This window comes from Passer domesticus, chromosome 3 (assembly GCF_036417665.1).
Source record: "Passer domesticus isolate bPasDom1 chromosome 3, bPasDom1.hap1, whole genome shotgun sequence".
In the NCBI taxonomy this organism is placed as follows: Eukaryota; Metazoa; Chordata; class Aves; order Passeriformes; family Passeridae; genus Passer; species Passer domesticus.
Genome location: NC_087476.1, coordinates 115439204 through 115461569, shown reverse-complemented (window position 1 = coordinate 115461569; position 22366 = coordinate 115439204). Strand labels below are relative to the sequence as shown.

At 45.6% G+C, this 22366-nt stretch overlaps 1 protein-coding gene and 1 long non-coding RNA gene across 3 annotated transcripts in view; one reads left to right on the top strand and one right to left on the bottom strand.

Moving 5' to 3' along the window:
* LOC135297618 (uncharacterized) overlaps window positions 1-17667 on the bottom strand; it is a 46993-nt gene extending 29326 nt beyond the window's left edge. Inside the window, exon 1 of the long non-coding RNA XR_010359551.1 lies at window positions 17041-17667. This is a non-coding gene — a long non-coding RNA (uncharacterized LOC135297618). The remainder of the gene's footprint in view (window positions 1-17040) is intronic.
* STUM (stum, mechanosensory transduction mediator homolog) overlaps window positions 16037-22366 on the top strand; it is a 49128-nt gene continuing 42798 nt past the window's right edge. Inside the window, exon 1 of one of the 2 annotated variants that reach the window (XM_064415366.1) lies at window positions 16037-16303. In XM_064415366.1, the coding sequence (XP_064271436.1) occupies window positions 16114-16303 (190 nt within the window). In that variant the 5' untranslated portion in view covers window positions 16037-16113. The remainder of the gene's footprint in view (window positions 16304-22366) is intronic. The other variant, XM_064415365.1, reaches the window with a different exon arrangement.

Genomic DNA, 22366 nt, shown 5'->3' with positions numbered 1-22366 from the left:
CCCTTAGATCAGCCTCACAGAGATTCATTGGTGATGCTGCAGCTCCTCTTTGCTCATGACAAGGCTGTGGAAATCACTGCCCTCACCTTCTCCACACTGCCTGAGCAATACAATAAACACAAAATGTTTTGACAGCATCTCCTCTGAACTCTGGAAGCAGAGTTTGCTGGAAACACCTTAAAAAGCAAATCGGAATTCTGAGTTTACAGAAGGGATTCTTACTCAGTTTATCTGTTCCACATGCTTTTGTAAATCTTATCTTTACTAATGAAGCAGCAAGCACAGGGGAATGAGCTGGGTTTTGTCCTGTCTCTGGCACTACCAGCAGAACTGTCAGCTCAGCAGTATTTGTAGCTTTTCTCTTGCTTGGCTGATGTGAGAGACAGAGCACGTTTCTCAGGCAGAGGATGAGCCTCTGGGTCAGAGTCTCTGCTGCAATACAGACCCAGGGATTTCAAAGCCAATGTTGTGGCACAGTCATGCTTCAAAAGTAATGGTGAGCTTCTATAGCCTTCCTACTCAATGCTTTTCAGGGTAAGTCCTCAATTTTTCAATCTTAAAAGACAAAATGCCAGGGCTATGGAGCCAAATTTCTCACTAATGTAGTTTGGATCAGTGTACATACACTACAGGAGATCAATCTCTTTTTAAAGAGTCCTGCTGATTTTTATCTATTATTTTCTTTTAGACTTCTTACAGAATTATTTTTAGTTAGCATTTAAACAGAGAAAAACTGTTTCTCCTGCTCTCTGGAGGAAACCCCAGCCTGACAAAAGGCTGTCAGGATCCTACCTAGCACCTTTCAGTATGGGAATCAAGCTGGCTGCATTTTGGAAGTAGTTACTGATTTTATTAAAGGAGCTCGTGTAGCCCTAGCAGGTCTGCCAGTGGGCTACATGCTTTCAGACATTTTGACAAATACAGTTTGATTTTTAGTTCCTTTACCAGATATTTCCTTTTTCTCCCTTGACACACAGCTTCTTACCACTCACAGATCACTACTGATCACAGATAAGGAATTTTCTTTTGAAGATTCATACACATACATCCCTTTTTTCCTTTCCAGTACATTCATTTTTGTTAATTTCTCCTTTTAACCCTGATGGGCAAATGGCACCAGCTCTGCTTTTGCTCTCTCTCACTGCCTGAGTCACAGCACAGGGCAGAAGTGTAACACAGGAAAATTTACATCCCATATTGGAACAGATATTGCAGTGACTTGCAGCATAAGGAGAACTGTAAAAGACCTCTCACCTGTGGCTATTACACAGATCAGTTTACACAGGAACACATCCTGAAGCCAAGCATAGGACAGCCTAAATTAGAGATGCCAAGGATCAGGCTCTTCACAATTCAGTTACATCTACAATCAGTGGTAGCTGCAGATCTGCTGTAGATGCATCAATCTCCCTCAAGAGAAATTAGATGTGGAAGACATCTCTCAGACTGCCAGCAATGAAGACTTTCCCCTTACAAAATAATACCAGTCACCTTAAAAACTCACATTTTGGGGATATTTCGGAAGGAGAGTGGAGGCAGATACACCTTCTGCAGTCATAAGTAAATGTCAACGTGTTGAACAGGAGGTCTGAGGTTTGTCACAGTGCTCAGAACTGATTCTGGATCAGTTTTGAAGAGAATTCAGGATCTGTGTTTGCAGAGAAGCTGAGGTTGAACTGTAGCAGTCAGTGCCAGGATAAACAGCTGAGACTACAACTCTGACTTTCAGTTCTGATTTTTCCTTACGGAACACTTTGCATGTCATCATTCCCACTGCCATTAACAGCCACAAAGAGAGGGTTTGCAACAAAAGAGAGAATCCTTTTTCCTTCTCTGTTTTATGTGTTAATGTGGCATTAAAAAAGAAAAAACAAGGAAAGATGTAAAGGTAAGAAATAAATAATATTGACATTCTGAAGACACTTTAATTCAGCATCAACCTGTCAGCTGTGAAAAAGAGGGTCTCTGGAAGATGCCATTATGCTGCCACCACCACCACCTATAATGTTTCATAATGGATTTAACACAATGCCTCTCCAGGTATAAAGAAGCAAACTGCACCATTCCTGAGGAAAAAAAAAAAAGCATTGATATTTTTTTCAGAAGGAGAAAGAAGGTTAAGCAGAACATTGGTATTCATGTCCCATTCTCCTTTCTTCATCTCTCCCTTCTCATGATGACTTAAGGTATTTTATATACTAAAAGCCCACTGTTTACATTAAGGAAAAAACACAGCCTACCTGCTAGATAGCAAACATAGCCCATATTCCAGAAGAGCAATAATGTGGGAAATGACTGATTGTGTGTGATTCAGTCTCGTGTTCCAAAATGCACGTTGGCATCAGCACCACCATCGTCACTACAGCGAACACAGCACAGGGGATCACAGGTGTAGCTGCAAAACACAGCTTTTAGGCACAGTGTTGAACTTCCCAAGAAATACATGAGGACAGACCCTCAGAAACCAGCTCTGCAGGAGTTTATAATGCAAAGGGCAAATCTGAGTGGCACATGCACCAAAGCTCAGCACTGGCCTGTGCTCCTGCAGTCTCCCAGTGCTCTGTGGCGCAGCAGCAGGATGAAATTTTGAACAATAGTTCACAATTCCAAGGCTGGGGAGGAAGTCCTGGGCTCACCCTGCTGTGCTGCAGGCAGGGCCAGGGAAGCCAGGCATGTTCTGGGGGCAGGCAAAGGCAGCAGGTGAGCTGTCACTGTCATATTGTCTGAAAAATCCTCTTTGCCCAGGATTTTCTCCTGGGAAGCTGAGAAGCCTCAGAGAAAAAATGAAAGCAATAATTATCTGATCTGCTTCTCCTGCGTTTTGCTGCTTTGGAATGTGGTTTGGAGATTGTTTATCCAACAGGTGAGTTGTTTTTACTTAATGACCAATCATGGTCCTGTGTTGGGACTCTGGAAGAGAGAGTTTTTAAGTAGTATCTTGTTAAGCTTTCTGTCTGTATCCTTTCTCTATTCTCTAGTATAGTTTTAGTATAGCATTCTTTAATATAATATAATAACATAATCAATTAGCCTTCTAAGCACACGGAGTCAGATTCTCAGTTCCTCCTGGGGGCCCAGCAAATCCCACACTCAGCCATGCACCAGTGACACCTACCCGTGCCAAAGCCCCGTGGGGAGCATTAGGGGGAAGGGATGGAAGTGAAGCCCAAGGCTGCACACACCATGCCTTGGGAGAGCCCAGGACACCTTTTCCCCACTGCCATCCCATTGCTGCTAAGGAACGAGCTGCTCACTGGTGGCTGGGCACCAGCTAAGCTGCCTTTCATCCTTTCTCCCCCAGTGCATGCTCTTACTTCCTCCCCTCCTTTCCCCATCCCCTGAAGAGCTGAAGTTCTGCTCTTCTCTCTGCCAAAGGGGACTGCACACCCCCAGCAAGCAGTGCCATACCCTGCTGGGCCTGCTGTTGCTAAGAGACTGAGAGATCCTACCCACTCAAATTCCCCTACAAATCCCAATATTCCTCCTGTTGCTGCTCTCCAGCCCTATGGAGACACCATTGATGCAACCTTGGCATCCAACAGATCCATATGGGTTTTATGGGATGTTCTCTGCTGCTGAGCAATACTGCTGAGAAAGTCCTAAAATATGATACTACAGTAGATAGCATGTCATTATGGAATTGGCACAGATACAATCTACTCCTGTGGGAAACCACCAAGGCCAGAGATCTTGCCTAGATCTTGTCTAGATCTAAAAGACCAAGGTCTTGTCTAGATCTCGTAGATCAAGGCAGGCTCACAAAAATATCCTCGGAAAGCCAAGCTAAATGTGGGCCATTAAAGGTCACAGCAACTGGCACAGCACACTGGGCTGCTCTACTGCATAAAGTCCCTCCAAATGCTACCAATTATGATTTTATTTCAGTGTTCAGGCTGATTTTCCCCCTCCCCCTAGAGTGCAGGGGAGTTTACTCTGACAACACTTCTGGCAGGAGCTTCTCCCAAGCTTACAGAAAGGCTGGCAAACACCAAATAATAACAAATCTTATTGACAAGGGAAAAACATGGAGTAAGCTTGTAAAGCTCTCCTGAAGTATTGTTGTGTTGCTAGGCTGACAGAATTATCAAATCACTTCAGTCCCTGACAGCAGTGACAGACTTTTGCAGACTCACAATGGTTCACAATTTCAAGGCCTGTTTGCTGCCTTTCTGTGTCTTTCAGGCACAGCACCTGCAACTTGCTGGATTCTTAATTCTCCATTAAATTGGAGACACTGATGAGTATGCATGGAGAGAGTTCAACCATCACACCAAAACCACGGAAATATGCCAGTGGGTGATGTCATGGCACCTCTGGATGTGCACAGAAATCACTTAGGCTGGAAAGCTTCCCCAGCTGAACAGAAAGGAAAAAAAAAAAAAAAAAGAAAAAGATTCAAGGTTATGAACTGGCCAAAGAGCTCCAGATTAATTTTACAGAGAGAGTAGAGCTTGGGGTACAGCAGCAAACACCTTCAGAACTACCCATGGGAATGCTGTTAACTGATAAGGGGGGAGCAGAGAGATTTGGGATCAGTCAGTAGAAAACTGACTGTTCCACCTTTACAAGTTTAACTTTCCATTCATAGCCATCCAGCCAGCCAGATATCAAACAGGTCACCCTAAAAAATGTTTAGATGGCAAACTAGTCATTGGCTTGTGCCTTTGTCAACAGAGCTGAAAAGCCTTACCTCCTCTCAGATCACCTCTCTTCTCATAAATACAGATATTTATGCCAAGCGCACAAATCTTCTGTTGATCTTCCCTGGAGCCATGTTTTCCACACTTAGACAAATTGAAAGAACTTTTAAGGATTTCTGGTACTAATTAAATCTGTTTTGGAAACAAAAAGAACACCTCAAAGTTTACAATAACAAGTATTCCTTTTCTGTGTTTCTTTTTCAAAATCCCAATGCAGAAACCTCCAAAGAGAGACAAAAATCAGAAGTGCACAAGAAGCTGATGGGCAAAGCAGCAAGTGGAGGCTGACAGAATTACTGCTCCCTCTGACAAGGGAGAATTACAGATAGCTGAGGCATGTTTGAGGGGACAGCTCTTCTGCAGAGTAGAAAAGTAAATTATACACAGAAGAAGCAGACGTGGATAAAACAAGTTTTTCTGTGCAATGTTTATAAGGAATGAGGAATGTGGAGAAGATGCCAAGAACAGCCATACATTTTTGGGAAGAAAGCAGAAATAGTCAGAAATTGAGATAACGCCAGAAATAGTTATAAAATTTTTTAGAATGTCACAAGGCTGACAAAACATCAGGGCCAGATGGGATCTGTCTCAGAAAAATCAAACCATTAACCAAAAAAAAAAAAAGGGAAAAGAAACCAAACCAAAAATACAAAAACCCCACAGCAGCACATGAATCAAAGGAGTGAGGTCCATCATGCTTCACCCCTGCCACTTCCACATGGGCAGCTGAGTGAAATAAGCCCTGCCTGGGCTCAGTAAAAGCTGAATGTGCCACAGGAAGGCTGAACTCCTGAGGATACAGCTTCTTACAGGGAAAAAAAATTCACAGAGTTGCAGCCCTTTGCAAGGTGTTCATCTCAAAGGGCAGCAAACACCTTTGGGGAAAGGTGCTGTCCACAGCACTTTGTGTTGCTGCTGAGTAACAGGGATGTGGACACACTTTTTGGGGACGAGAGTGTTAAAAAAACAACCAGAGAGAGCAGAAGCGACCAGGACCTGGTGGGCTGGGGAGGTGCTGGTGCATGTTTAGGTCTGTGAGGATTCCAAAATCCAGGAAAAACCCCACAGCTTCACTTGCACAGCAAGGGGGTGGACACAGAACAGAGGTGCCAATTAAGGACACACAGGAACGACTCGGGAAATTACAACTTCCCCAACAATAATGACTAAATGGAGAATCATATTTTAATCTGTTGAGCATGGATTTTCCAGTTTTGTTGGACATTTTGAAATGCTCTTTTTGAACTCTAACAGAGAAGTCTGTTCCATGCAGAAGCACACTGGGGCAAAGTTCCCCAAGCAACCAGAGTAAGGGTTTCACAAGAGGAATGTGCACTGGCCTTGCAGATAAGGCACTAGGCTGCTTAGGGTGAGATCATGGAATTGAATCAGCCTCTGACATGGCTGGACAGTTCCCTACAGCCATATCAATAATAAGTATTCCAGCTGCCTCAGCCAGCATTCCTATAGAGCCCAGGAGAATCAGACAATGGAATTCTTTGCCAGCTATTTGTGACACAGAGCCCAGTGCAGATTTCCTCAGCAAAGAGCCCTAGGCCTCCTCTAGCACAGAAAATCACTTTGGGATGGAAAGCACCGCTCCAATCTCCCTGAAATACAGTGGTTCAGATTGAATTAGGCACTTTTATTCAAGGGTAGAAATCTGCAGGCTGACCTCTGTCCTTAAGCCTTTGAAAACCAAAAGCAGCCATGGTAGTCCTCCCCTGAGCTCACCATAGTCCTCTATCCAGCATCTATATAGCTGCTATCCCTTTTTACCTAAGAAATCCAAAACCAGAATAATTTCCACCATAAACACCCCTTTCAGGGTTTTGGGAATACTTCCTGCCCAGTCTCCATTGCACTTGACTCATCTCTTTAAATCAATGTACCAGGTATAGGCTTCCTGTGGGCGAAAATAAGACCAGCAAATGCAACATTAATCCCTTTCTAGATTAAAAGGAATTTTAACAGGTGTTCTTCTATGCCAAAAAGCAATTTAAAGTAATCTTCCAGCTCTGGCAGGAGAAATAAAAAAGAAGTAGATGGATCTCAGGAAGAAAATAAATATAGCTTAGCAGGCAGTGGTTTAGACTGATAGCACATTGATAGCACCAGAAGTCTTTTGCAGGTGGATGAATTGCTGAAACAAATGAACCAGCCTTCCTTCCCACATGTCCTTGCTTGAGTCCACTTACAAGAGGACTTTCAGCCCCCATGCTAATGTCAGACACTGCTACTGCCAGCTCCCAGGGCCTGAGCAGCAGCTCCTGTCATTACTGCCTCCCTGGTTATGACAACCTTCACTTCTACATTCACAACTCTTGCCAACATTAGTTGGGTGCATTAAGCTTCGAGTGCAGATTTGCAATTTCTTCTTTTGCTGAACAAGCTTAAAAATACCATTTTTCTCCTATTTTAATTAATAATAGCTACAGAACATTGCTACAATCTGTTGTATGTCAGTGCAGCATTTGCAAAACCAGCAAGTACAGTCTTAGAAAATTAAGTCCCCTACTTGCTCATGAGGGAGAGAAAGAACTGGCAGCAGAGAAAGTTCATGTTGCAGTGAACACTTGACAGTGCATATCTAAAACTTCTCCCCCTTGAACACAACAAGAGGCCTCCCCTTTGGATCACAGGATGGCCTCTCCCTGAGTCCCATCCCCACTGGAAAACTTGAAGTCCAGTGGGTGATATGATAAAACTCCCTGAAATTCTTACACATTGCTGACCATCAGTGATCTCAAGAAAGCATTCCTCAGGTGTGGAAACCCAGGGCACTGGGAATATTTCTCTGTCTGCTCTGGAGTGCCCAGACCCCCAGGGGAGTACTGACTTTGACCCTCATGCATGGAGAAAGTTTTCTAAACTTCAAGATAGACCGGAAACCACTAAAATGTGAAATAGATTACAGAGAGTAGTGTAGGTGAATCACTTAGGTGAGAAATTTAGTTTTTGGGATTTTTAGTATGTTGTGGATGGAAGCAAGATGGAGGGCACAGGGTTCTGTCCTGGGTTTCTTCTTCACACTTCTTCATGGGTTTGGGTGGCATTCTAAGCTGCCAAACTCATGGTTGTGAGACTGTTTTACTGATGAGAAATAATAAACATCTGAGTCCAAATATGAACTACCATCTCCAGTGCCTTCAACCCAGACCCAGAGAAACTGATACCAGGCAAAACCCTTCATCTGTTCTCAGCAAGTCTGCTTGAAACTATTAAACTCCTGCTGAGGGTATCTACACCTTGGAACAGGCCAGAGATCTGCTGCTGTCCCACAAAGGGCTGGACAAATCCTTCAGCACGGAGCAGAGCCCAGGCAGCTGTGCTTCAGAGAACATAAAATATCTTTCATTCCACGTATAACATTCCCCATCCTGCTGGAAACCCCCGAGCTATCCAGCAGTGCTTATGGCTCACACCTCATCTGATGTGACCTGTGTCACAAGAGCTGCTGATTCCCACCCAACTGAGACTATAAAGTTATGGGCAGCTGCAGCAGAGAGACAAATACTGAACGACTCATTCTTTGGACCTTGACTAAGTCACTATTGGACTAATTTTTATTATTGGTCCCTCCAGATAAGAGGTAGAACACTACAAGGAAGAAAACTCTTTTCCATTGTTCCTGCGTTGGTAAATTTGATTCCTCACAGCTCTCAAATAAATGGGTACCTTTCTCCAGGATCAAAATTTACGTGTGCTGGTAAACCAGCCTCTGTCATCACCACGATTCAAGCAAATCCCAAAAAAGGGCAGCAGCATATGCTTTTCTATTTCTCAGCTTTCTGAAAGGGCTGTCCTACAATACATAACATTTATGAACCTGTCTGAACCAGCTTTTATTGAGAAGTAAAAAGTACCATGTAAGAGGCAAAAAATTTGATCTAAAGAGCAATTTCATTTCATGCAGAGCGTGACAGCTTTGCAGTAGTTCACCTGATAGACTGCTGTGCTTCCCAAGCCACAGAACATCATTTGCCTCCCTCAGACCTAATCTGAGAGAAACAGACTGTGTGCAAAAAGCTCCCATCTCATCTCACCCTCCTACTAGAAAACATGTCCAAGAATGACCTTAAGGGGGGCAAGCCAAGTGTAAAATGAAGGGAATCTCATCTGTCCAAACACTGCCTTAAGTTGTAACTCAGACACCCTAAAGCCACTAAATCCACCCAGTAATCCATTCCCACTTACCTTCCAGGATTGTTTAATCCTTCAGGCGCCTGAATTTGAAGGTGCTTCATTACACAGACAAATTATTTCCCTGTCACATAATTTCAGTTGCCTCCTGCTGCTCATTAGTTCTCCTCTCTGAATAGTGGTATTTCTCCACCACCTGCAGCCCTGCTGTGATTTACTTTAGGCTTTTGAATCCTTCCCATGTCCTTCAGAGCAGCCCTGACCAGAGCACGATGGTAACAGCACTCAGCTTTTAAATTATAGTCTCTGGCAAAATATACTCACTCAGAAACCAAACACACAGATGCTTGGTTCTGCTTTGCACAAAGTGTTCTAAACCATTAGATGCTTGTCCTCTAAGGAAGGAAATGCAGAAAAGATGCCAAATGGATGAAGATACCTAATTTTTCCTACAGATTTCACCTAAACTTAACCATAGAAAAAAATGCTCAATTTAAGCAGACTTGATTGTTCCTGGAAGACTGAAGAATCTGCCTCTCCACCAGCTGCAAGACAGAGCTTCCATAGCTGTGTAAGGAAACTGGATTTTTTGGGTGAGGCTAAAAGTTCTTGAAGGAACAGGGTCTCCTCTTGGCCTCAGCAGAAATTTGGCTGTGTTGGAATAAGGCTGGTACCAGAAATTACAGATATCAGGACAAGGCTGAAAGAGAAAAATGGATCAGCAAGTGGAGACAATGGGTTTGGAAAGGAGATTCCCCTCAGCAGAAAAGAAGAGGGGGGAAAGGAGACTGTATCTTGTGAGGTGTAGGAATAAACGTGGAAAACACAAACCTTTTAAGCCAGAAAGCCTCGGGCATTTCCAGGCACATCAACTGATCCACTGAGCCGTGGTGTGAGAGGACTGAACAATCCAAAGTACTAAATGTCACAAGAGCTAACACCTAGAGACTTTGTACCACCCACACTCACAAAAAGTGAATGCCCAGAGCATCCCATAATGCCTGGGATCAATAATTATTTCGTGCTGGGGAGCACTGCTCTAATCAAAGAGCACCATGGAAGAGCACAGAATGCTAAACCAGTAACAAAATGTTATGCTGTGTTGCAAGGTAGAAAAAGTCACAGAGCAAGGTGCTGTGCAAGGGGGCAATGAGGTTAAACTGAGAAAAAAGAAGAAAAGGGAACTTGTAAGTAGTATAAGAGAGTGTCCATGAGCTCAAATGGGGATAGAGACATTCAAGACTCTTCAAAAATAATCTGCAGCAAAACAAATAGCCAGTGCCACAAGATCACCCCCTGTGACACTGGCAGCTGGTGTTTATAGTGTTCCTGATGTTTTTGTAGCCTTCCTGATGTTCTCCATGTTTGTTCCAGTGACAGAAGGGAAATGAGGGAAAAAATACAGGTAGCATAGAATGAAGAGAGCAAGAGCCTCCTTTTCTTTCTCAGATTTTTGTGCGTTTGAAAAGAAATTAAGAAAATTAATAAGAAATTAAGAAAATTAATAAAAATTAATAAGAAATTAATGCTTCTAAGTCTTCTAATTTTTGTCCATTCCCACCCAAAAGACTTAATGACAGGGAAGAACAAACAGAGATGAAGACAAAGAGCATTATTTCAGTGGCAGAAAATTATCAACGGGATACAGTTCAGAGCAAAGACTTCCATTGGACAAGCAGTTGGTGTCAGTGGACAAGCAGGGTACAAATAGATTCCAGTCATGTTTCTTTCTTTATCTTACATGATGCAGCTGCCTGACACTATTGATGGTTTCAGTAAAGGTTAACATCTTTGTTAACCCATAACAGTCACGGGTAAATCCCAAATAAATCTCTGACTCTCTAGAGATCATTCTAGAGGTGTTGCCAGATCATCTGCACAGATGGAGACTGACATTAAGCTTAAGTCACACGAGTTTAAAGCAGAACCCACAGCTGAACTGCAGGCAGACCCAAATCCAAAGCTGGGGTGCAATAATCAATAGATTGAGCTCCAGATCTTCATTCATGTCTCACATGTCCTGGAAAACTCTGAATGCAGGAAGATAAACCAGGGATTGGGGTGTCTGCTCTGTTTTCAGGGCAAACCTGAATGACTCTGAACAGGGCAGGGGAATGTTTGTGCTTGCAGAATTGCTTTGGGGCTGTCCACAGTGTTTCTCTAGTGCCTGTCCTCTCTCCTCACCTACCTTGTCATTGGTGTGATAAGTACAGATTTTCCTGACTGTTTTCCCACTTTCTCTGTTGGGAGAATTTACTCACTGTGGATTTTCTCTGTCTGAGCACCACAGCTCACAGTGGGTGAATTCAGGGGATGTTACAGAGCCTGGCACAGACACATGGGGCAACATGGAACAGTCCAAAGCTGTTTGGAGGAAGAACAACTGCATGAACACCGAGCTGAGAAGAAAGAAAAACAGGTAGAGGCATTAAAACATGAAGACTCTTGTAATGAGATCCTTGTGTTTCCCAGAAATTACTGCAATTTATTTTGCACAGGCTGTAAGGATGAAGGGATGCTCTAACTGAAGCCTGGAAAGGAAGGCAGGAGCCAGGGGATTTGTCCAGGTTTGTCCTGGAGTCCTAAGCATTTTGTGGTGATCTTGGTACCACCACATGTTTTTAAGACATAGCAGGACATAGCTGTAAATGCCAATATTAAAAGTCCTAAACTAATAGAAATTTATGGAAAGTAAAATTTCCTGTTGACACCTATGGAACAAAGAATAATTACTAAATATGAAGCCACTATTATTCCCAGTGGAATCAATGCAGATTGGACACAAGGAATCCCGTTTGTTTTTTTTTAACTAGTGGGAAGTCTTGCGTGTACAGGATAGGTACTATATCAGCAACAAGTGCAGCTCTCATTTGCACCAGGAAAAGCTCACTGAGTCACAAACCCAGCTTCATGTGACTGTCTGACATTTGTCAGATGAAAGCAATTTATGAGGTCTCAGGTTCATGACAGTCTCAAGACTCAGTTCTGACATGGGCCACAAGTGGCACTTTAACATGTCATTCCTCTGCACAGAGCTGCATTTTCTGTGAGGACACAGGGCTGTGCCAGCCCCAATTTGAGCTGGTACAATGGATTTTCTAGTGGCAGACACAGCTCAAACCTCCTGCACATGAATGGAATTAATTGATATTTTCTGTTGGGAGGCTGCCTGTACTCCTTGAGCCAAGCTCTGCTTTAAGTCACAGCGTGTGGAGCCGTGCTGGATTTACTCTGGGGCTCTGCAGTGCAGACTGCAGGGCTCCTCCTGTCCCCCAGGGATTGTTAGTGAGCAGCAGCTCTGCTTGGCTCCTTATTGTCTTGGTTAATAACACTTCTAATGATTTGTGTTTGCATCTATTTTTGTATTTCTTAACATACTTGTAAGATACTCAAGGCCGCCCTGGAAAGAACCCAAGATCAGGAGAGGGGTGTGTTTAAAACAGAGGAACCCCTGGTTGCTGTAGGGATGTCATTGGTGTCCATTCAGTTTGCAGGAGTTTTTTTCCTCCCTTTCCAAAGTCAGAGGCAGCCTGTGGTGTGCCCAGCCCTCAGAGCACTGTAACAGAGCAGCACCATCCCTTCCTTTTGCAGAATCCCCAATTCTCCACTGAACAACTTGTTCTCCACAAGAACATCACAAACACCAGGGCAAGCAGGGAAAGAAGAAAAGATCATTCTACAGCTGCAGGGTAAACTAAAACAACTATCTGATCTTAAGTTCCCTTTAGCCTGACAACACTTCCCTCGTTGTTTAGTGTACAGCTCAAAATGTCCATACCTGCAAAATGTTTGAGATACAGCTTATTTACACTCTGTGGAAAACAAAGGGGAAAACTCCCATCATAACAGCTCCTTGAAAGTCAGCTAGTGACCATAACCAATCCCTTCTGCTCTCTGCTAGGATATTATCCTCCTCTGACTGGGTGTTTGGTGGCCATGAGCCACACGCTGGAGTCCCTCAGGCCTGATGGATGTGGAATTCCCACACCCATCATATTCTCACATCATTCACTGACCAAAGCCCCAGCACCTGCTTCCCACAGCAGCATCCACAAGCAGGGTAGCTCAGCACAAAGCCTTGGCAGCCAGGCTGCCACTAGCAACCACAAAGTCCAGCCCAAGGCTGGCCAGCACTGGGACAAGGCTGCTTCACACACAGGTTCTCTGTCCTGCTCATCAAGGAACAACAACTACACTCTTTGCCAGGCTGCAGGGAGTCAGAGGCCAGGCTCCTCTGGTTTTAAGGGCTACAAGAGTGTGCAAGACCCAGCCACCTGCAGGATGTCCTTGTTGCCACCTGGGCCAGCACCACCTGCTCTTTCACCAGACACCCAGGAGATTCAGCTGTCTCAGCTCCCTTTGTCAAGCTGCCCTTGGCACAGCAGCAGTGTGTGTCTTCAGCTTTGCATGCATCCTGCAGCACTTCTCCAGAGAGGAGTCTGGGGAGGATGACACCAGCCCTGTTGTCAGCATACTGGTGCTATACTGGTGTGCCAGGGGAGTTCCACAGTCAGAAACACCACTTTAGGTTTGTCACTTTTTTAAAACAATTTTTTGTCTCAGCTGCAGAAAAAGAATGTTATATATATAAATACATAGCAGTTCTGTGAGCTGTTTTCATGCTGAGAAGCGAAATGAACATTTTAAAAGATCAGATCTGGGGAAATCTGAGTATTCTTAGCACACACAAATATCACCGCTTTTTATAAACCGTAACCTTATTTTCATTAAAAAAAAAAAAAAAAATTCAGCTCTGGGCCACATTTCCTTGCTTAGGTCCTAGCACACCTTTCCATGGATTCCTGCCTTCCCTGGCTGAAGCTCTCCAGCACAGCCCTGGGCCAGAGGGAAGGCTGCAGCTCGCGGGTGCTCAGCAGAGGATGCTCTGAGCCTCACGGGAAGCCTCAACAGAGAAATGCTGCCACCAACTCCCTCGTTCAGAAAAGCTTGGGAGTGTCACAACTCGTTACACCCTGGTATCCTCAAAACCCTCGGGAAGCAGTCATAACTTCTGCCTGAGGCATTCCAGAGCTTCCACCAGCACTGGCAGCACAAAATTAATGATGCAGCTGAGTCTGGGAGCGGTGGCATTTTATAGCAGCGAGAGAAAGCCTTACACACTGCCAGCTAATCCTGGAGAAGTAAATGAACTAGCTCACATTTGTCACAGGCTTTGAGATATTCCTAGGAAACGCTCCATAAAAGCCAAACTTGTTATTAAGCGTTTCTGACAAAATATTGTTTTAATTAATCTCCGTCTTTGATTTTCTGTTTGGGCTGCTCTCACAATGGCCCTTTGCTTGCTTTTGCTGTAGGTGATGTGGGCTCACCCACACACAATTCCCAGGACCTAGGGAGAATTATGTCACTGCAAGTTGTTGATTGTGTTCCAACTTGGATTCTGCTTTGTACAGGCTCTAATTAATCCATATTCATACCATAAGGATTTCTCATCTGGCTGTGGTTTGATCAACCAGCAGAGAAATATAGAGCCCATATCAGTTATATTGGATCTCTCCAAGAGAAAGTGCAGCTCTCCAATAGCTTTGTGTCTAGGCAATACAGAGTCTAGGCTGTCATGAACTATTTAGATGGAAATAAATGTCAAATAAAAAAAAAGAACTCAAGAAACAAAATAAAAATGCAAAACAAAAGCCCCAAACCCCAACAAAACTGAAAAACCTTCCCCAAAAAGCCAAATTAGTTAATATATTTCAGAAACATGTCTAAACTTTGTGCTTAATGAAAAAAATAAGATTTTTTGGATGAAATGCACTCAGAAGACAAGCCAAAGATAAGCAAAGAAAATAAAGAGATAAGAAGATAAGCAAAGAAAACCTGTCATTAAAGATGAGAGAATTTACATGGTCTATGTTTTTGTGGTTTCAAGCCCAGTTAGTAGAAAAATAAAATGATGTAACCTAGGAAGAGGATTCTGCATTTCCCTCATTTAGTTTACCCAACATTTTCGTTGTGCTAATTTGTACTTTAATCAATTAAACTGTTGAATAAGGCATTCCTCAAGTGGTATTCAAGTGGCATAAATTAAGTAGCTCAAGGTTTCTCTTGGAAGCCAAATTCCTTGCAGGAATTTTTTTGGGCAAAACTGCAGCTTCAAAACACACAGCAAGACATAGACTATCCTCTGTCTCATGGAAAGACACTGTGTATGTGTCACACTTATATTTTATATCAGGATTAATGCCTTTAATATTTTCCCCATTTTCTCTGCTGAATCCCATCTACAGGGACAATTATTGTGGGGTTTTTTTTATTTTATTTTTACCTAGACTGGCTCAAGTTTTATTCCCATTTCACCCACTGAATTCTGTGCTGAACAATAATCACCAGCCCTACAAAGCCACGTTTTGTCTGCTGGCACGGAGGAACCAAGCCACATTTCCACACCAAGCTGCCACCAGCTCTCCAGGGACAGTTTTCTTTGCCTTCCGATTCCCGCGGCTCGCCTCCCTCTTCCTCCCCACCGCAGCGATTTTCACACAATAAACGCGTGTGGGTTCAATTTACACCTTTTCTTACACTTTCCCTTTTTACGGGCGCGCAGGGCACGCTCTTCCACCGCTCCTGCGCTCCCTCACATGGAGTTCTCTCCCCCATTCCAGCGGGGAACGGGACAGCGCCTCGTCCCGGCTCTGGCTGCCCAGGCGGGACCAGCGAGGGGAGCGCGGCTCCGGCGGCTGGGAAAGCGCCCGGGGGCTCGGGATAAGCCGGGATAAACCGGGCAGCGCTCCGGGCAGCGGCTGCCGAGGGGCTCGGGATAAGCCGGGATGCAGGGAAGAACTCCGGGGACTCGGGATAAACCAGGACTCAAGGGAAGCGCTCAGGGCAGCGGCGCAGCTGCCGAGGGGCTTGGGATAAGCCGGGATGCAGGGAAGCGCTCCGGGGGCTCGGGACGAACTGGGATGCAGGGAAATGCTCCGGCAGCACACGGCTGCCGAGGGGCTCGGGATAAACCGGGATGCAGGGAAGCGCTCCGAGGGCTCGGGATAAGCCAGGACCGAGGGAAGCGCTCCGAGCAGCGACTGCCGAGGGGTTCGGGATAAGCGGGATGCAGGGAAGCGCTCCGGGGGACCCGGGACAAGCCGGGACGCGGGGAAGGGCTCCGGGGGCCCGGGACAACCGGGATGCGGGCGGGCTCCAGCGGCGCGAGGGGCGGGCGGAGGGCGGGCGCGGGGGCGCGCAGGCGGGGCCGCGCCGGCGGCGGGAGCGCGCTCGGCGGCGGGAGCTGCCATCCCGCCGGGACACGGCCATGGAGCCCTCGCCCAAGGACGGCGAGAGCGCGGCGGCCGCCGAGCCCAGCCGGGGCGGCTCGGGCCCGTCCAGCGGCGTGGTGGTGCAGGTCCGAGAGAAGAAGGGGCCGCTGCGCGCCGCCATCCCCTACATGCCCTTCCCCGTGGCCGTCATCTGCCTCTTCCTCAACACCTTCGTGCCGGGGCTGGGTAAGGATGCTGCGGGAGGCAGCGAGGGAAGGCGGCCGGGCTCGGGGTCCCTCTGCCCGCCCGCCTGCGGCTGCTTCGCCCCGGGCTGCCGGACCCCGCCCCGGCGGCAACTTTGCCTTTCCCCGACGGCTCCCGGGGAGGGATGGATGGAGGGAGGGATGGAGGAGCCCCTAAGCCAAGTTTCGCGTCGGGGGCCGGGGCAGCAGGGGGCAGGGATCGCACCGAGGGTCGCGGTCCCCTCGGCGGGCACGGGCGGTCCCCGGCCCCGGGACACGGCAGGCACATCCCGAGCCTCCGACCCCGCTATTCTGGGAGGGAGGGATTCCGCTGTTCGGGCTCTCGGCGGCTGTGATTGCAGTGAGAGGATCAAACTCGCGGTGCCCACATCGCTCGCTCGCTAGAGACCAGCTTTCAGAGCCCACCGTGCCGGGTTTTCTAAGGAGACCCTGGAAAATGTTAGAACCGTTGTCCAAAGAAACTAGGGATTCAGTTTCTCAGCGCAAAGTCTCTAGCGTGCTCAGGTCCCTACGATGTGGCTGCATCCTTTCTATATTTCCATTTCCTCCACTCGAATTAAGAATGGCTTACTGCGAGAGGAGCTCAGAGTTTGAACACTGCAAAAGCCCCTGGAATACAAGGCTAAATACAAACATTCGAGCTGAAAATGAAATAACTACATTAATAAAAAAAAACAAACCAAACCCGAACAAAATAATCCATGACTCATTAACCCATACCTCAAATCTCTCATAATCCATTTCTGGCTGCTGGTTCTGCTACTGTGGCCACCACAGAAGCCTTCCTTGTGATATGGGAGTATCCTCCCCCTAGCCCAGCTTTTAAAGAGCTACTGCCTGCCTTTAGTTGCTTCATGTGCTTCAGGTGGCTTAATTCTGTAACAAATCTGAAATACTTAAAGTTCTGATTAAAGTACTATGCATGTGTGGGTGTGCAACATGTAGAAGCCATTGCTACTCCAGCGTGCTTGCTCTGAACCTGTGGATGTGTTCCAGAGGAAAACTTGCCCCTTTTGCAATACCTCTGAGTTTTCCTGTGGAAGGACTGGTGTGTGTGAGCTTCCAGATGGAATCCACTGTGCTTGGGTGTGTTGTTTCCACAGCCCTTGTGTGCAGCCACCTGAAGAACCTCGGGTGATCAAAGACAATCTCTGGAGTTGAGTTCTCTCATGGGGCTTTAGGTTTCCTGGGGCTTAGTTTCCCACTTTAGAGAGAGTTTGCAAAGCAAGTGTTGTTTTCTGTTGGCATTGAAGACACCACATCTTCAATGTGGACGTACAGAAAAAAAAGCCTGACTTACCACCCCTTTTTCCCTATCCAAATTATCTGACACTTCACGAAGCACAATAGAAAACCCTCCGTGTTGTCCTCTCATCCCAGAAGGACAGATCCCCCTGAGACACCCTTATGTTGAAATTGGCCTGAAGTGTGTTTCTCTGCTGGAGCTCTCCTCTGGCTGCTGCTGGGGGTAGCCAGTGTTGTGCCTTCCCTCATACAGAAGGTGCCTGGGGAGGAAGGACAGACTGCCCTCCCTTCCTGAAGGCGACTTCCAGGGCTCACACTCCACGCTGGTTGAAAGGCTGGGAGTTGAATCTGGACTATGCAGCTGTGCTGGTCGCCAACCACTGGCAGGCTGGACCAGCACGAAATGGTTTTTAATTTTATTTTCAATTCTATTTGGTTTTTTTTAATTTGTTTGCCCTTTGATGCAGGGATTTCAGCGGTACGGTCTGGCCGGCTGCGCCGCTGCTTCTCCTGGTGCCCTGCTGCAGAAGTAGCAAACCAAACAAACTACAGATGAAAAGGGATCCTTCCCCGTGGCATCCCCACAGCCTGGCAAAATGCAGTGCTTCCCAAGAGCATCCCAAGCTCAGTATGCAAAGCATGGCATTTAGTGTGTACATAAATGAACCGTTCTGTTAATGAAGCTGCTAATATCACGTGCAGTTTGAGAGAAAACTTAGTCTGAGATGACACACCTGACTAGAATGCAGCTATTTACAATCTCAGCCATATCCTGTCATGTATCACACAGCCCACACAGGAGGGGAAACAGGAGGATCACGAATCTACTGGCAGGAATGTTCAAGGTAAAAAGAGATTTTCTGTCATTGTTGTGCTTCAGCCATCTCAATGAGCTGAGCAAGGCTTGTAAAACAGATAAGATTTGCAGTGGTGTGAAGTGTTCACATCAAGGATGTGAGCCTGTTCCCTGCGAAGCAGAGTGGCAAAATTCCCATCAGTTCTTGTGGTCCAGATTTATACCACGTTAAAGTGATGTTTCACAGGCTCGCTGTGTATTTCTGCCTGCTTAGCTGGAGAGTGTGACTGTGTTTAGGTGTTAATGGAAGTCCTCTAGTTCTCAGCCCCTAAATTCATCCCTCATCTGTTCTGCATGTAGTTGTCATTTGAGTGTAGACTCTGCAATTGCACAGAAGGGTCAGAGACCACCAGAGCAGACAAGAAAATGGGCAACGTTGAATAAATCAAGATTTCCACTGCTTGGAGACTGGTGCATTTGAGGTTTTCATTAGTGCTCTGTGCCTCAGAACAGTGACATCCAAATAGAAATTCCACTCTGATGCAGGCTTCCAAATCATTGGGCAATCTCTCACCATCTGAAAGCCTCCTTTTTTTTTTAGCTAAATTATCTTTCCTCTGTTATGGAAGTCACCTTTGAGGGTGACATCTGAAAATTTTAAATATCTGGTTTATTTTTCCTTTGTGCTATTTATTTTTTGCAGTAGTACTCTATTTGGACAGTAGAAGTAACACTTTCTCTTTGTTTACAGTCAGTTTATTATCTTCACTTGGTTAATTTTCAGAGTTTTATGTAATAACCCAGAACTGCAGGTTTTAAGGTGCATTGTAAACTGTGTTTCAACTACTCATTCCACACATGCTACAAAAGATGTAGTTCACAGGAATTTTTTCATACACAGGGGATATGTTGACTTTTCTCTTGCCAAAACTTAAAATTCAGACCAAATACAGTGTAAAAAATCTTGATTAGCCCATCTACTTGCAATCCATCTTGCCGAATAGCCTTGAAATCACACATTCCTTCCAGTGGCTGGGATGGGCCACTTGGAAATGCTCTGGATCCATTTCCTATTTTATTTGCAGGGAAGCTCCAATGAAGGCAGGAATGATGCATCTGACTCCATGTTCTCAGAAGGCTAATTTATTACTTTATGATACTGTATTATATTAAAGAATACTATACTATACTAAAGAATACAGAAGAGATATTTACTGAATGCTAAAAAGATAATCATGAAACTCCTGACTCTTTCCAGAGTCTCAGCAAAGTTGGCCCCAACTGGCCAAGAGTCAAAACAATTCACATCAGAATCCAATGAAACAATCACCTGTGGGTAAACAATCTCCAAACACATTCCACATGTGAGCACAACACAGGGGAAGCAAATGAGATAAGAATTGTTTTCCTTTTCTCTGAGGCTTCTCAGCTTCCCAGGAGAAAAATCCTGGGGGATTTTTTCAGAGAATGTGAATGCCACAGGAAATGTTCTGGATCAGTTTCCCTTGGCCCAGTGCAGTTTTTCTCATCTGTGCCTATCAGGGCTATAGGGCTGAGCTGCAATGAAGGTGTGCCAAGCTCAGGCTCATAAAAAGAGTGGGTAGGAAGAAGAGGCAGAAGAGTCAGCGGGTGCTGTGGCAAAAGCCATCGTGCCTTGGCTACCAACGCGCCAGCCCTGCCACAGGCATTGCCACCTCTGCTCTGGCTTTGGGTTTCTGGAGCAGCTCTGAGGCACTGGGGCCAAACCATGCAGTGATGAGCTCTGGAGAGTGGGAGATGCAGCTGTCAGCGTGGCTGGAGGGTGCCCAGCGCTGCCATTCCCACAGGATCGGGCACTGTGCCCCTGCTGCCCGTCCGCGCCGCAGATGGCACACGGGAGAAGGGCTGGCCGTGCCCTTTAGCTGGCAGACTGTGTTCTCCTGGAGCTGCTGCCGTGTGCCAGTCGGCGTGGGAGGAGATCTGGCTCCTTCTCCTTCCCGGAGCCGATCCATGGGAATCTTGCCCTCCTTCCTCTCTGCTCTTCCTTCTCTCGACATCACGTGTGTGGGAGGGGGGTAAACGAAGTGGGGGGGAACTTGAGGGAAATGTGAGAAGTGAGGGAAATTATCTGAAAGTCTGAGGTATTCTCCAAGATTAATCCCTCCTGTCAGGAAGGGGGTGGACTTTTGGATCCCAGCCTGCGTGATACGTGAATACTATTTTTATGCAGGGAGTAATTGAAATACGGAGCATAAAGTGATGTTGGTGCAGGATGGGAGAGCAGCCACCCATGTGCCACCAAGTAGCCCGTGGAGGAGTTCAGGAGTGCCAGCCTCTCAGAGCAGCTACAGAAAGAAGGGGTGATTCCCAGCCCACTCAGCTTTTTGCTTCCAGGGCTCCTCAGTGCAGCTCTCCTGTTCCTGGGAGTGTCAGCTCCGCATCACGAGTCTTCTGCCATCTGTTTAGTCACTCTTGACAGAGTTCAAGCACTGCACCTTCAGCTGTGGGAATGTGGCTTTGCCCTTGGGTTCATAGCAGCCAAGCATCTTCTCATTAGAAACCAAGGCTCTCCTGAGCAGAATGAGCTCTCCAAAATGCTGAACACAAGCACAGAACACAACACTCGAGAAAGTCGATGGGATAAGGTCTGCATAAAATTACCAGTACTCATTTTATTTTTGTGGTTGGAATGGTAAATAGATGCCTCAAGCAAACATCCATTGCCTTCATTATTGAAAGAAAGAATTTCACGGAAAAAACACATTTTCTTATCTATGGTAGAGCAAACAGTGTAATAAAGAAATTTGGGCTTTCAGACATATAAAATATCAAAATCCTTTGGTATTTGTGATCCTTTAATATTTTTTTTCCTTTTAAACATACAAACCAATGAATCTGTGTGATTTACAAGCTCATTTGTGGAAAACAAAGGTTTTCTCAAGTGTTTGTGTGAATTTGTGTTTGTGAACTTTACTGCTGCAGTTTTTTAGCTAACATTGCCCTTCAGCCCGTGGTGCTGGTAGTGTGCAGAAATGAGCTGCTTGTTCATGGGAGCACAATTAAACACAGCAAACCTATTGCCAGCAGACTCCACTCTGTCAGGTTCTGTATTTTGCACTGAAAAGGTCAAGAAGTTCTTTATGGTGATTTGTGCTTGTGCAAGGTGGGAAATGAGACCTGCAATAAAATGCGTGCATCCAGGTTTTACTGCTCCATTACTGGTACCAGTGGTATCAGCTGTAGATTATCCTCACAGTGAGGTAAAGTTGGGCACAAGAACAGCTGAATCTGAGGTTTCTGCCACCTGCAGGTCTTCGTTATTTTCAGTATGTAGAAGGCCATTAAATTCCTAATTTATTTTATTTTATTTTATTTTTATAACAGAGATTTAAGTGAGAAAAATAATTATATCATATAATTTACCTGGCAGATGGTATTGAACAGTCATTCCACAATCTTACCACCACTGGGTAGTCTGGAATATTTTTGTTCCATGAAGTGTCTGGACCACCTAGAATGACAGTCAATCCTGGAAAACTCAAAGAGGTTCACAGGTAATTAGTGAGCTGAAGAAATGCCAAAGTGTTTCAACCTTGTAGCTGCTTGATTGAGACAGCTCCACCTGGTGTAACTGATCAGAAAAAATGGGGGAAAAAAAGGTATTTTAACTGCTGAGGGATCTGATGTGGCCCCTCAGTTTAATCCAGTGTTGAACAGCACATTTTGCTGCATTTTAGGCAGAAAGCTGCTTTCTGCTTTGCCCATACTTGCCTGAATAATTAATATATTCCTCTTCCTCCTCTCCCTGGGTGTAACACTGGGTTCCTTCCTTGAGTTTGCCCAGCCATGATGGTCACATGTATGTGCTGCCATACCACAGCCTCAATCACACTCCAAATATTTAGAATTCTTTCTGTCCTTTGGTTAGTTTTTGCTCTTCCCTTGCTACAGTGGGTAGAAGTCAGCTGTTGAGCTGCACTTGCATTTAAAATGACTTTTTGGTTCATTTGGCTGTCACTAACCCAG